Source organism: Linepithema humile, chromosome 1 (assembly GCF_040581485.1).
Source record: "Linepithema humile isolate Giens D197 chromosome 1, Lhum_UNIL_v1.0, whole genome shotgun sequence".
In the NCBI taxonomy this organism is placed as follows: Eukaryota; Metazoa; Arthropoda; class Insecta; order Hymenoptera; family Formicidae; genus Linepithema; species Linepithema humile.
In genome coordinates, this window is record NC_090128.1 from 12,715,399 (window position 1) to 12,727,860 (window position 12,462).

The 12,462-nt window shown below is 33.6% G+C and overlaps 1 protein-coding gene across 6 annotated transcripts in view; it reads left to right on the forward strand.

The window, feature by feature from the left end:
• Positions 1-467: 467 nt before the first annotated feature.
• Positions 468-12,462, forward strand: part of inaE (inactivation no afterpotential E) — a 53,657-nt gene continuing 41,662 nt past the window's right edge. Inside the window, exons 1-3 of one of the 6 annotated variants that reach the window (XM_012361607.2) lie at positions 468-1,041; positions 4,632-5,033; positions 5,693-5,854. In XM_012361607.2, coding sequence (XP_012217030.1) covers positions 5,760-5,854 — 95 coding nt within the window. In that variant the 5' untranslated portion in view covers positions 468-1,041; positions 4,632-5,033; positions 5,693-5,759. Of the gene's footprint in view, positions 1,410-2,572; positions 5,034-5,692; positions 5,855-10,152; positions 10,375-12,462 lie in introns of those variants that run through there. The other 5 variants (XM_067348424.1, XM_067348425.1, XM_067348426.1 and 2 more) reach the window with 5 other exon arrangements.

A 12,462-nucleotide genomic window follows, 5' to 3' on the forward strand; every position in this document is an offset into this window, starting at 1 on the left:
CTCGAGTATATAATCTTTTATCCCTCATATATCTAATACATAATAATCCTTTTAGATATTACAGAAGAAAAGATTATTATATCAATCATAATACGATAAACTCTGTTTTATTCCACCATCTTTCAAAATTCTTGTCAAAACTGACGTGAAAAGATTAATTTAACTTTCACTGTGTCGTCCACGTGCGTGAACTCAATATTACAATCCAGGAAGAGAAGGAAGAGCCCCTTAACCGCCATATAACACACGATGTGTCGTAAACTACTTAAGCAGCCAATCGACCTGCGGGCCGGCCACGCGCTTCGACAGAGGCAAATAAATTAGACAAAAAGAAGAGGAAGAAGAGAAACAAACATTCCCGGGGTGCGGAGCAGAACGCACGATGCAGCGTCGGCGCTTGGCGTCGGGACGCAGGCGCATCGCGATAGGCGACGGGGGAGACGCCGTCGTCGCGGGGGGCTCTCTCGGGTGCCACCTCGGGGGCCGGCAGTCAGTCGCGCTCGGGGTGGCTCGACCTCGCCGCTCGTTCGCTCCTAAAGATGAGTTCTCTCATGATGCGCGCTCTCGGCACGTGGCCGCATTTTATGTGTACGTGATTTTCGGCAATGCGTAACTTTCGGTATTCGATAAGATAGCCGATCGAAAGGGACGTGACGCCGAGGACAACGTGTGGTTCTAGGGTGATCCTTAAACCTGATGGAGTGCGGTCGGTCTGCCTTTCATCGCGAATTTCGATAGCTCGATAGTGAGCTCACGAAGCCAAAGAGAAAAAAAAGGGAAGAAAACACACTGTGCTCGCGTCGGTTCAACGACGCGCGTCGCGAAGAATGTCGACGAGTGAACGAAAGTGCTCCTCTTCGACGCTTCAAGGAACGCGTTAAGAGTGTGTTGTGTTCGCGAGGGTATTTGCGTAAAGGAGACACATCTGATAAGCGTGAGAGAGTCAGAACGCAGCATCGGTAATCGTCCGTCGCCACCGCTGCGGCACACGCCGGCCGACGAACCGACGCTGAGCGTCGCCGCCGGCGTCCGTCGTCCACGGTAAGCGCGAAAGCTCCGAAAGCGAGAGGAGCTCGGATTAAAAGCGAAATGGGGTGGTCATCGATTTTGGGACATCGCAATTAAGGGTGCTACTATTAAACGGAGAATCGCGTTGAATCACTTTAAAAATAATATACGATTACTTGGACTGATAAAAAGTGTATTAATTTTCATTTAATTTTGTCTATGGATTTGCATATTTTTCGCTGGTATTTCAAAAATGTACTAGAATGAGTGACTTAAATGAGTGACTATCTCTATGGTCTCGTTTTTTAAACGCGGAATATAAGAATGCTTCATTCAACTTTGATAAAACGTAAAAACGTGAGTGGAAAAGTAGGACATATGTGTTTTGCTGGTCACGAAAGGTTTGAAAAAAGAATTACACGCTAACCTTCTTTAGTTATCATGGTAGAATCTTATGTAATTACCATCAGGTAAATCAGATTTTGAGAAGCTCATTAATCTTCAACTATTGTAGTTAAGTTAGGATGACTATCTTAAAGTTGGAACTTAGAAATCTCATTAATTTTCGACATAGTAAAATTCGACTGACATAACTATCTCAAAGTCTGACTTTATTTGAGTGGTACACTAACAATAAATCTCAGTAATGTGTGTGTAATTTTAATAATAAGTTATATGTATAACATTACGTACGTTTTAATATTGAGAAGATTGAACTGACATCGCCTTCTGATTTCTCAAAATCGGACTTATAGCGCTTTCGAAAAGTAAACGTCTCAAATGTATTACGTATCAAAGTTCGAGCTTACGTCATCGCGAAGATAAACGGTCGCCTGACAGCAATTTGCAACAATAAGTACGAGATAAAGAGTTAAAGGTAAATTCGCCGGTCCGTAATTCACGTGTCACGCGGAACACGATTGTTCGCCGGTGTACGATAATTTGATTATATCGAAGCTATTGATTATTTTTGCGCACGCATAGGGCATAGAGAATTAGCATTTGCGTAACGTGTCGACAGCCCGTCTATTTTTCATTCTTTCTCTCTTTCATCAGACAGTACATTCGATATAATTCGGTACCCGGGCCACTTCGCTCGCGATCGCGTGGGTGTTTTGCAGGTCGGAGAACTCGTGATGTAATCGAAGGCTAAGACCAAGTCAATCGTAAACGACATAAATGTTCTCGACAAAATCGAACTGACTTATTTCTGCCGAGGTATTCCATAAATAATTCGGCGGAAAGAAAGTATACTTGAGTTACGTTTATCAAGAGTATATATATATATATATATGTAAATCTACCGTTATAATATTCTTATAATAATATTTACATATTATTTTATATTTTCGCAAATGTAAAATATACAAGTTGTCCCTCAAAACTACGGATATCCTTTGAGAGATAACATATTCTCTGATTAATTCAAAATAAAGTTTTTCTCAACAAAAATATTGACAAAAATCATTATTTCTAATTTTCTAATTTTCTAATTTACGTTATATATTTTTATAATAAAGCTTGAAATTGAAATTTTACTTTACTACAGTAAAGTTTACTTAAAATTAACTCAAGGATATGGCTTTATTAATATTTATTTATCTTTCTCAAGTTCAATTTAGAAAAGCCCTTTATTTTCAGTCACTTAAAACTCGGAAAATATCGGGATGTCGATATTTTAACTCATCATCTTCAAGTTGATCAGAAAAATTATTGTTAAAAAAATTATCTGCGAATTTGGGAAATATCTTGTATTGTTATCTATCATATATACATATATTTTGTACTATTCAAAATTAATTCTTAAATTGTAAAATTTGTTGATTCGCGGAAAAGCACGACAAAAGCTTGTTTTTTCTTTCCTTTCTCGTTATTTGTTTCACTCATTTATTAAACACTTTACACGCGAGCATATTCGCATAATTGTTACGTTGATAGCAAACATTTTGTTTCTTATGTTTCTGCATAGCCGTAATTATTATGCGCATTCTATGTCACATTTTTTGCAATATTGCTGTAGCATAAAACATGCTGGCGACTGAATAATTTGAATTTTTTCGTATCTCAGCACATTTGTACATTGCTTTTTGTTTCGTTTGTCGTACGTGACTTGTAATTATATTAACTTGGTCGGATTTCAAATTATTCTGTAAAAACAGGAGCACAGCAGAAAGGTGAATTTTCGTGATATTGCGATGCGCAAATTTCGCATTTCACCATAGTCGACAAACTTTCGCAATTGGCATCGCGTGAAAGTGCGACATGGTTTGTGAAGTACGTAACGTTAAAATTTACGAAGAATCTGGACTTTGTTTTATGAGTTTTACTTTCAATTACATTTCACAAAATAAAAATCTTTTACTGTAAACCTATTTGAATGATTGAAAAATTTGGTACGTTAATATCACAAATATATTAAAGATTGTTAGAGAAAATAAATAATTGTTGTTCACAAATATTGTCGAACAAACAAATTTAATATAAAAAGAATAATTTAACAACAGAAAGTAAACCACAGTAAGCACTTAATTCAATACATTTATAATTTGTAAACAATTATATGTTTTGTTTAAATATTATTAAACTTTGTAGCGCTATTGTATCAGGCTGCTATTTGACTAATCTAATCTAAATGTACGTTCACTGTAATATGTTGTAAAAATTATATTGTACGGAAAGTGTCATGCTCCCCTTGTAAATACATGCCGTTCGTTATATTTTATAGCAAACGAATGGTTCATAAAAATTGATTGTGACAACGTGGAGAATCTCGAACAAACGCGCTTCCGCAATGTGATTTACGAGATATACCGACGTGAAATTTCTCTCGCATAATTCAGAGATACTTAATTCTTTAAACGCGACCCACGACTTCCTTTGGTGAAGTTCAAGTGAATTTAATTCCTAGTTTTACAATTGAAATAGCTCGCGCCTCTTCGTCGGCTACCATCGGACATCGTTTCTGAATGATTTTATTGATAGTTTGATCGCGAACAGATATATTTTCTAACAGTATGATCGATAATAAAACTTAAACAATTTAAATGTTATGAACGATGATAACATCTTCATTATTCTCTACGTTATTCGAGAAAACAGAAGCGACAAGATTATCTGAGTACTTTAGCGAAAAATATTTGAGATTCTTTCAAGTTTCGATGTCGGAAAAATTGCTCTTGAATATACAAGATAATTGCAAAAAAAAATTATTTTCTGTAAGAATCATTATTAACACACAATTAGATTTTTTAATACAAAAATGTAAAAAAAGATCTATTATTAAAAAGAAAAGTAATTAATTCCTAACAGAAAATGGAAGAGCTCTTGAGCATGCAATAGCTTTTCTTCGCATTTGTCATATTATTTTATTATTCAAACATTATATTAAATTTAATATATAGAAAAGAAAATAATCTACATGTCAAAAAGATATTGGCATAAATGTTACATACACTGTAATTTAACATCAAGAGAATAATATATCTAGGATTGAGAAGGTAATTCTTCATTTAAAAGATAAGTCTCTTTCACTAAATTATAATGAAACGATATAAGAGTCCCAAAATTGATTCCGCGCACGTTTAACTGTAGTGCTATCTGTCTACGAAGATCGATTTTTCTAGAGACCTTTTATGGGACACCGATCTACAGAACACGTAGAAGTTAACGAGACTCGTGTTCTGTCGACACTCACGCTTATAATTAGTGTCGCCGTTTTCATCGTCTGGAATATCGTCGTTAACGGATAGCAGTGATATTGCTCGACAATTATTCGTGGCGCGATGCGGCGTCGCTTTTCTCGTCAGTGCATTGTTGCTAGCCAAGAAAACATTACAGTAACAACAAGTGACGGCATCGTCAGCATAGCCGTCGAAGAATGGACGAAGTGTGCGATAAACGAAGTCATCATCGCTGTCAGTGCGCTTGTCGACGCGCGCTGCGACGCCGGCGTCGGCGTCGTCGGTTACCACCGCCGTTTACTTTCCGCGATTGTCGGACGGGTCGCGCAGTGATTCGCGTGTGAGGTACGAAATCCAGTCAATAATAATTGAAAATTTATTATACTTCGAAATTAAATTGTTTATTTTGTATGGAAAAATATTTTTATAAAAACGATATAATCAAACTGGATAAACTATTAAGCTTTTGTATCATTTAAAATTTACGCATATATATATAATTAAAAAGAAATTTTTTATTTTATGCTAATATTTTTATTATATCAGAATGAAAAAAGAGAAATTTGGAAAAACTTTAAAAGAAATGTGTTAGTTATCACTTTATTGATGTTTTAAAATCTCGATATTGAAAAGATATCTTGACTGAAAAGGATGCAGTTATCAGAATGAGTTTAAAATGGAAATTTTTCAACATAAAAGAAGATTCAATTTGAGAATATAAAGCACATTTGAACTCACATGATGAAACTTTGTTCAAAACATTATTTTTGAGAGCAAAAGTAAGAAGAAAGTAAGAAATACAGAGTTTACTTTTATCTATGAAGAGAGATTATTTGTTTGGAAAATGTTTTACTCAGTTTTGGCACTTGCATATATTTTTCTCAATATCAAGTTCTCAAACAAAAAAAAGTAAAGTTTATATCTTATTTCTGTTCGCATACTGTATCGCAATGTCGGAAATGATACGGACTTTATCATTGCTTATTGACTGGCCTCTCCGATAGATTCGGTCGTCGGCTTATTGGATGGAAGACGACGACGACGAAGGCGGCGACGACGACGCGACGAGAGATGCCTGGTATCGTGGTGTTCCGACGACGCTGGAGCGTCGGCAGCGACGATCTCGTCGTGCCCGGCTTTGTTTTATTCATCTTTCATCTCATATGGTGAGTAAAGCAGTGATTATAAAAGATAAGAAATGCGAAATAAGAGAAAAAATCGAATACACATAGAAAGAACGCGAATAGTTGCTAGATGTAAGTGGTGTAAGTTAATTTTTTTCTCTTTCGTTGTTTAGATATTTGTTAGTGTCGTTACAAGTAAAACATAACAACACTTAATTGTGTTTTCTATAAAAATTAGCTTATACCATTTCGCTCTATCCAGTTTTTTCTTCCGAAATTAAAAATAAATTTAAACAATTTTTAGACGTGTAATTCCTTTTATCTCTGCAATGCAGATGCATATAAAATTCAGCACGTAAGATTCTTAAGATTGTAGATTTGGGAATTAAAATTCAGAATAAGAGTTTTTAATTTTTGGCGAAATAAGTTCAAGAGATATAAACGTATATCATATATTTTATATATTTCATATCTCATATATTTCTTTTCTCTTTTTTTTCCCGAATGTCATTTGTCAGATCTTGAATTTAATCAACAATTAATATCACATTCAATCAAATAGAAGCAATTAGCAGTTAAAAAACTGCGCCAAAAAAAAATTTCAAAAATTTTTACACATGTCTTTTCGCTCTTTGCGTGGAAAAATCGAGAACGTGTACTACTAGTCAACGCGCGTTTACGGCGCATTTACTCGTTTGAATACAATTTCCGCCCAGAGCGATTTTTACATAATCTAAAGGCCGTAAAGTGTGATTTTACGCTACGTTATAAATTCAGTCTGTTCGGTAAATCAGTTGCTTGTATATGTAGGCGTATTAGACCGTCTATATTTTTTTATGATAAAGTTACCGGAAAACGAGAGAGAAAAAGAATAGTTATGCAAAATATTTTATTTTATTAAACATCTTTTTGTTTAAATTAATATCTTATAGGTAAAAATTATATTTTGCGTTTAAGCAAATAAAATTTGTTATTCAATTCTTTTCTAAAAGTTTGCTTCCAAATAAACTTTATTTTTAATTATTCAAGCAATTAACGAGAGAAATTACGCTTCTTGTACACATTATGCACAGAACACCGAATTCTATTCATAAAATTTATTGACTCTCGCAAGTTCAATTTTACTGGAATATTATTTGCCCTACCACTTCTAGGATGAATGGGTACTATTGCGAAGATAGCATAAATTTCGTCTTCGGTACCTCTCGACCTACATATTCGATTTTGCGCCAATTAGGAATTTCCTCGCGAATTCCGTTCAATTCATTTCCGTTTCGATCTGCTAATTGATTGCACGAATATCGGCATGTATCGCAAACGCGTATGCAAGCCACCGGATCATCGGCGAGCTTAAAGCTGCTGCTCCCTTTCTGGGAAATATGGATTTATATTTGCGAAAATAAAGTTCCACGTTTGTGAAAGAAATCTACTGCGTACATAAATAAATGCGTACATCTATTGCTCTGTTTTTGACCATTTTTAGCGTGATGCGTACACAGACACACACAATTACAAAACTTAAATTAGAAAATTTATACGAGTGATCCTGTTACAGAGACAATTGTTTTAAAATTAAAGGATAAAATTTAAGGATTTAATTTTTTTATAGAAGGGGTAATCAAAAAGTATTCGGACTGAATTTATTTAAAAAAAAACTACAAGGTTTGAAATTTAATCTCCTTCAAAGTAATATTCCCACACACTTATAATTAGCACAGTGCTATTTCCATCGTTGGAAACATTTTTTGAAGTTATTTTCTGTGAAGGCGGATCAATCTAAGTTATCTTATGAAGGGGATTAAGTTTCAAATCTGTATGTGTAAGTCTTGTAATTTTTAAAAATAAATCCAGGATACTTTTTGATTCATCCCTCGTATAAAAAAATTGAACCCCTAAACTTTATTCTTTAATTTTAAAATAATCGCCTCTGTAATTAAGCCATTATTTCAAAAGCATTCTGTAGACAAAAGTATCATAAATTCTGACCGCTTATCCGCGGTACGTGTCTTGCTTCTTTCGGTCATACGCGCGTCGCAGCTTTCGGCGGAACACCTTTGATGTAACGCTCGGGAATCCGCGGTGCACAAATTCGCGAGCACGCTGTCTCGTGTCGCATGTCATGCAGTATTCAACACGATTAACACGACGACAGCTTCGACGAGATTGCGTGCGGCAACGAGCGAGCGCGAAAATAGTGATATGCCGCATAAAACGGGGGATAATTTTCAAGAGTACAAGCGTGGCCTTGATTATTCTTGGAACGGGGTATTGGTTTGTTATTTTCAGAGTTTGTTGTGTGTATGAGCGCCTGGATTAAAGATCTCCTGCTCTGTCATTCCCGAATCCCGCCCTGTACCGAAAATAGTCCCGCGCGTACTTTTTACGATATGTACCCAATTTGGAATAAAAAGCATAGGAAGTTGAATCAAAAAGTACCAGTATAATCATTATTAAAAAATAAATACTTATCATCAAACTATAAATAATAGCTCATTTTTCTATATAATTATCATGTTTTTCAATATACTTGTAGAAATACTGCAGCTTTTTCATGAAAAAGAAAATCTTTTAGCTGGTTAGGAAATTAATTATGCACCATAGATTTAATCTCGTCTCATTGTTAGAAATGTGTCTTGTCACATTCTCCATAATTTAGATCTAAATATGATGACACCGTTAGATTACCATGCTTTTGAAAGGAGATTTAAAAGGATTTACATGGTGGATATGGCCAGACGCTTCTCTAACAATGACGAGTTTAAAACTGCAGAGCATATAATTAAAGTCATGATGCATAGCCAGATAAATCCAACCCAAAGGTTTTTTCTCGAGAAATTGGAAAACCGTTGGATCACTGAAAAAGGTGCGCCGAAAAATATGGTAATTATATAGAAAAATGAACTATTGTTTGAGATTTTATCACGAACACGTATTTTTTAATAAAAATATTTTTATGGAAACTTTTCAACCGATATAAATTCGTTTTATAAATTCCATTTTGTTCAAAGCTGCAGACTCATAGAATAATTTAATTATTGGCTCAATAAGATGCTTCTGCAATCGGCTTTTATTTTCTATATGCATTTTCCATATGACGCAGTCATTGTTTTTCAAGAAAAGTCGGTCGCGCGAAAAACGCTTTTCTCGTGTATTATTAGCGATGAAAGAGTCGATTCTCTCTCGCATCTCGTTCGCGACGTGCAGGTTTAACATATGCTGAGGTCGTCTAATAATTGCAAAATACCATCAACAATTTTATTTTTTTTTATTAAATTTTATAACTATATGTTATATATATGTATGTATATATATATAATATACACACACGCTACTTTAAACGATCAGACTCTTGTGATTAATGTAATTGGTTTTTTAATAATATTTGTGACAGACTATCGCCATTCATACATGTAATTTATGTAATTCATACATGTAATACATGCTGTGTAATTTTTTATTCAAATTGCGATAAATGGAAACTGCGGAGATGAAAAAATTTGGCAATTGTTCATTTTCATTTTAGTTGATCACGTAATTGCCATGTCTCTCATATATTACGATCAACAAATTGCTTGTTAGAGCCGATTTCATTCTTATCAAGTTACAATAAATATGCTCTACGCTCTTGATCATTATAATCAAGTTTTTATTTTCTTGAAACACAATTCATCGCAAATGAAAATTTCTTTGTTTTCTTTTCATCTGTTACCGTTTGATAACAATTTCATTTCACATTTTTATATCAATTTTAATTCTGCAGAAATATTTATTATTAAAAAGTTAATGTAATAATAAAACACATAATGTAATAATGTTAGAAATATTGCACACACGATTGATTCGAAATAATATTGAATCCTATCATCAAATTAAAATCACTAGTCTTCTTTTTTTGTATTCATAGAAAATAATGTATTTCTATTTTACACAAAATATTTTTATAATTTTTTTTTTCAAATTAATGTGTATTTAGCTACAGACTAATATTTTCTTAATAATATGTATTTCTGATAGACTTAAATCAGTTTCGAAATGCATCTTTACAATTTTCAATAATTTTAAAATTTTTTAATTTAACTAATTCTAAAACACGAAGATATAATAAAAAGTCAGATAAAAATATGTATATTATTTGTCATATTTTTTAAATTATATTTCTTAATTAAACAAAAAATATTTTTGAAGACAGTACCTAACTATATTAAACAAAAATTTCACATTATATGTTCACGTTCTTTCGCATCGCGCGCGTGTTTACGTCCACGTGCACCGATCAGCCCCGATCAGCTGACTGGCCGTCTCGACCGGTTCGGACGTTCGCCTTTCTCAGTCGCGTTCCCGTTCCCCGCGGATCAGTCGGTGGCTCGGTGGCGACGTGTTCGTTTCGCCTCTCGTGTGTTTACCCGGGTGTTGTATTATCATGCGTACATACGTAGGTTATGTCACAGTCATCCGCAAAACCAGAAAATGCCGAGCCTGATAGCATTCGGCAGACGATGGAGGGTCGGCAGCGACGATCTCGTATTACCCGGCGCCTCTTTGTTTTGTCTCCACGTTTTCGAGTGAGTGTATGCGTATTTTTTGTTTTTTTTATGCTCAACACCTTATTCCGGCATTCATTCTAATTGAATACAAGGGATAGATAATAAGAGTGAAGGATAGAAACAAAAGCTCATTCAAAAATTTCATGTGTCACAACGATGCAGTAGTATTTGCAAGATGAAATAAATTGCAATAAAATATGTGCTAAATGAGAATATATAATTTAATCGAGGGCAGATGAGAAAACGATTACTTGCACACTCTGATACAATCCTTTGTGCAAAATAAAATAAGTTATTTTTTTACAAATATGAGAAGAAGACTGATTTAATGATTTCTAATTTAATGAATTCAATATTACTTTGAATCAATCGTGTCTTTACAACATTTTCATATTTTACAATGTTATTATATGAACAATTTAAATCTTAATATAACTTCTGCTGAAGAAAAGTATTATTGTTGTTCTAAATATTGTTGTTTCTAAATTACTGCGCAGATTTCAGTTAAAATTGAAGTCCGATATTGCGTTAACTTTGGCGAAGAGTACTATTTGCAACTTTGCAATTTTATCGAATGATTAATTTGTATGATAACTGAATGTTTTTATACGAGGATCATTCAATAGAGATAAGCAATTGTAATTTATTTAGACTCTTTTTAAATTATAGTTTGTTTCTTTATTTATTGAATAACTCGCGTATATTCTTGTCTTATAAAGAATACGATATTTTTAATGTTTTTTATTCTATTTATAATAATGTAGTAATACATCAAATATTGACTTGATAAGAGAGAATTGACACATAATTTACGTGGATTAATCTTCAGAACGCATTTAATAGTTCGTAACATAATTTAATTTAAAATGTTAGATTTTGTAATTAATGAATTCCAAATTGTGTCGAATATTAAATTTCACGCTTGCGTTAATATCTTGCCAAGAATTTGCACAATTCACATCATGATTAAATCAACTTCTATTTTTTTTAATTCCTATGAAAATATATTTACAAACGGATTGTTCTTCCACGCGTGACGGCACCGCGCTCTTTATGCGGAATAATTAGAAAAGTAATAACCGAAGGGCATCGCAGCGGCAAACTTTTTTCGAAAGAGCGTTCGTCGGAAGAATGCATTTTCCAACCGAGTAATTGGCGCACCGTTAAAACCGCATGTTTACAATACGGGACACATTGTGTTGGACGAATTGCGCAACGGTAAAGCAACGAGATCGCCTCCGCGATTCGTAGAAGGCTACTCTCTTATTTATAGAAGTAATAAGCACGTTCCGAGGAGCTTTCCTCGCACGAGAGCTTCTGCAAATGACAGGAGTATGTTTCGTTTATTTTTCATTTTTATGCGTTTTGTGAAATACCGCGTATTTTGTAGCTACGATACCTCCAGCGAGATTAAACTGTAAACCTATCTCGTATGTATTGACCGCTCAAGCGGTGTATTCTGTGCACAACCGATCGAAAAATATATAAAAGCTTTTGGTATCTTTTGCAAGTTACGATGAAAACAAGTGTGTATTGACGTTCAGTGACAAAAAGAACAAAGAGTACGAATTTGAATCGCAAGTAAATTCCGAGGTTTGCAATTTGTAATTCTTGCAACTAATATGTTAAATTTTGTGCGTTAAATGTTATTTTAATATTATTTAATATGTAAAATATTTTTTATATTTGTAATATATGTAGAATAAATTGACATTTTTTGCAGAATTAATTTGTCAATTTGCAAAAAAGTTAAAAATTATACTTCTGAATAAAAATGGTATGTAAAATAATTATGTACGAAATCTGTTCACGTTGATATAATAATAAATTGTATAATTTTGATTAAAATTTAATATTTATTCCTTTTGTTTTTAAATTTTCTTTTTTAATAAAATACTAACAATAAATTTATTATATTGCAGAACATAAGAAGTAGAAAAATATCTTTTTTCTTAAACAATTCACAAAAATGGATCAAAGATTAATATTCGAAGTAATGATATTACAACATCATAAAGAAAGTAATTAATTGATCACGTAATATAATAAATGTACTCACCAGTTGATGTCCCGCTGTTGCAATTTGTTTCGTCGTTACAATTCGCT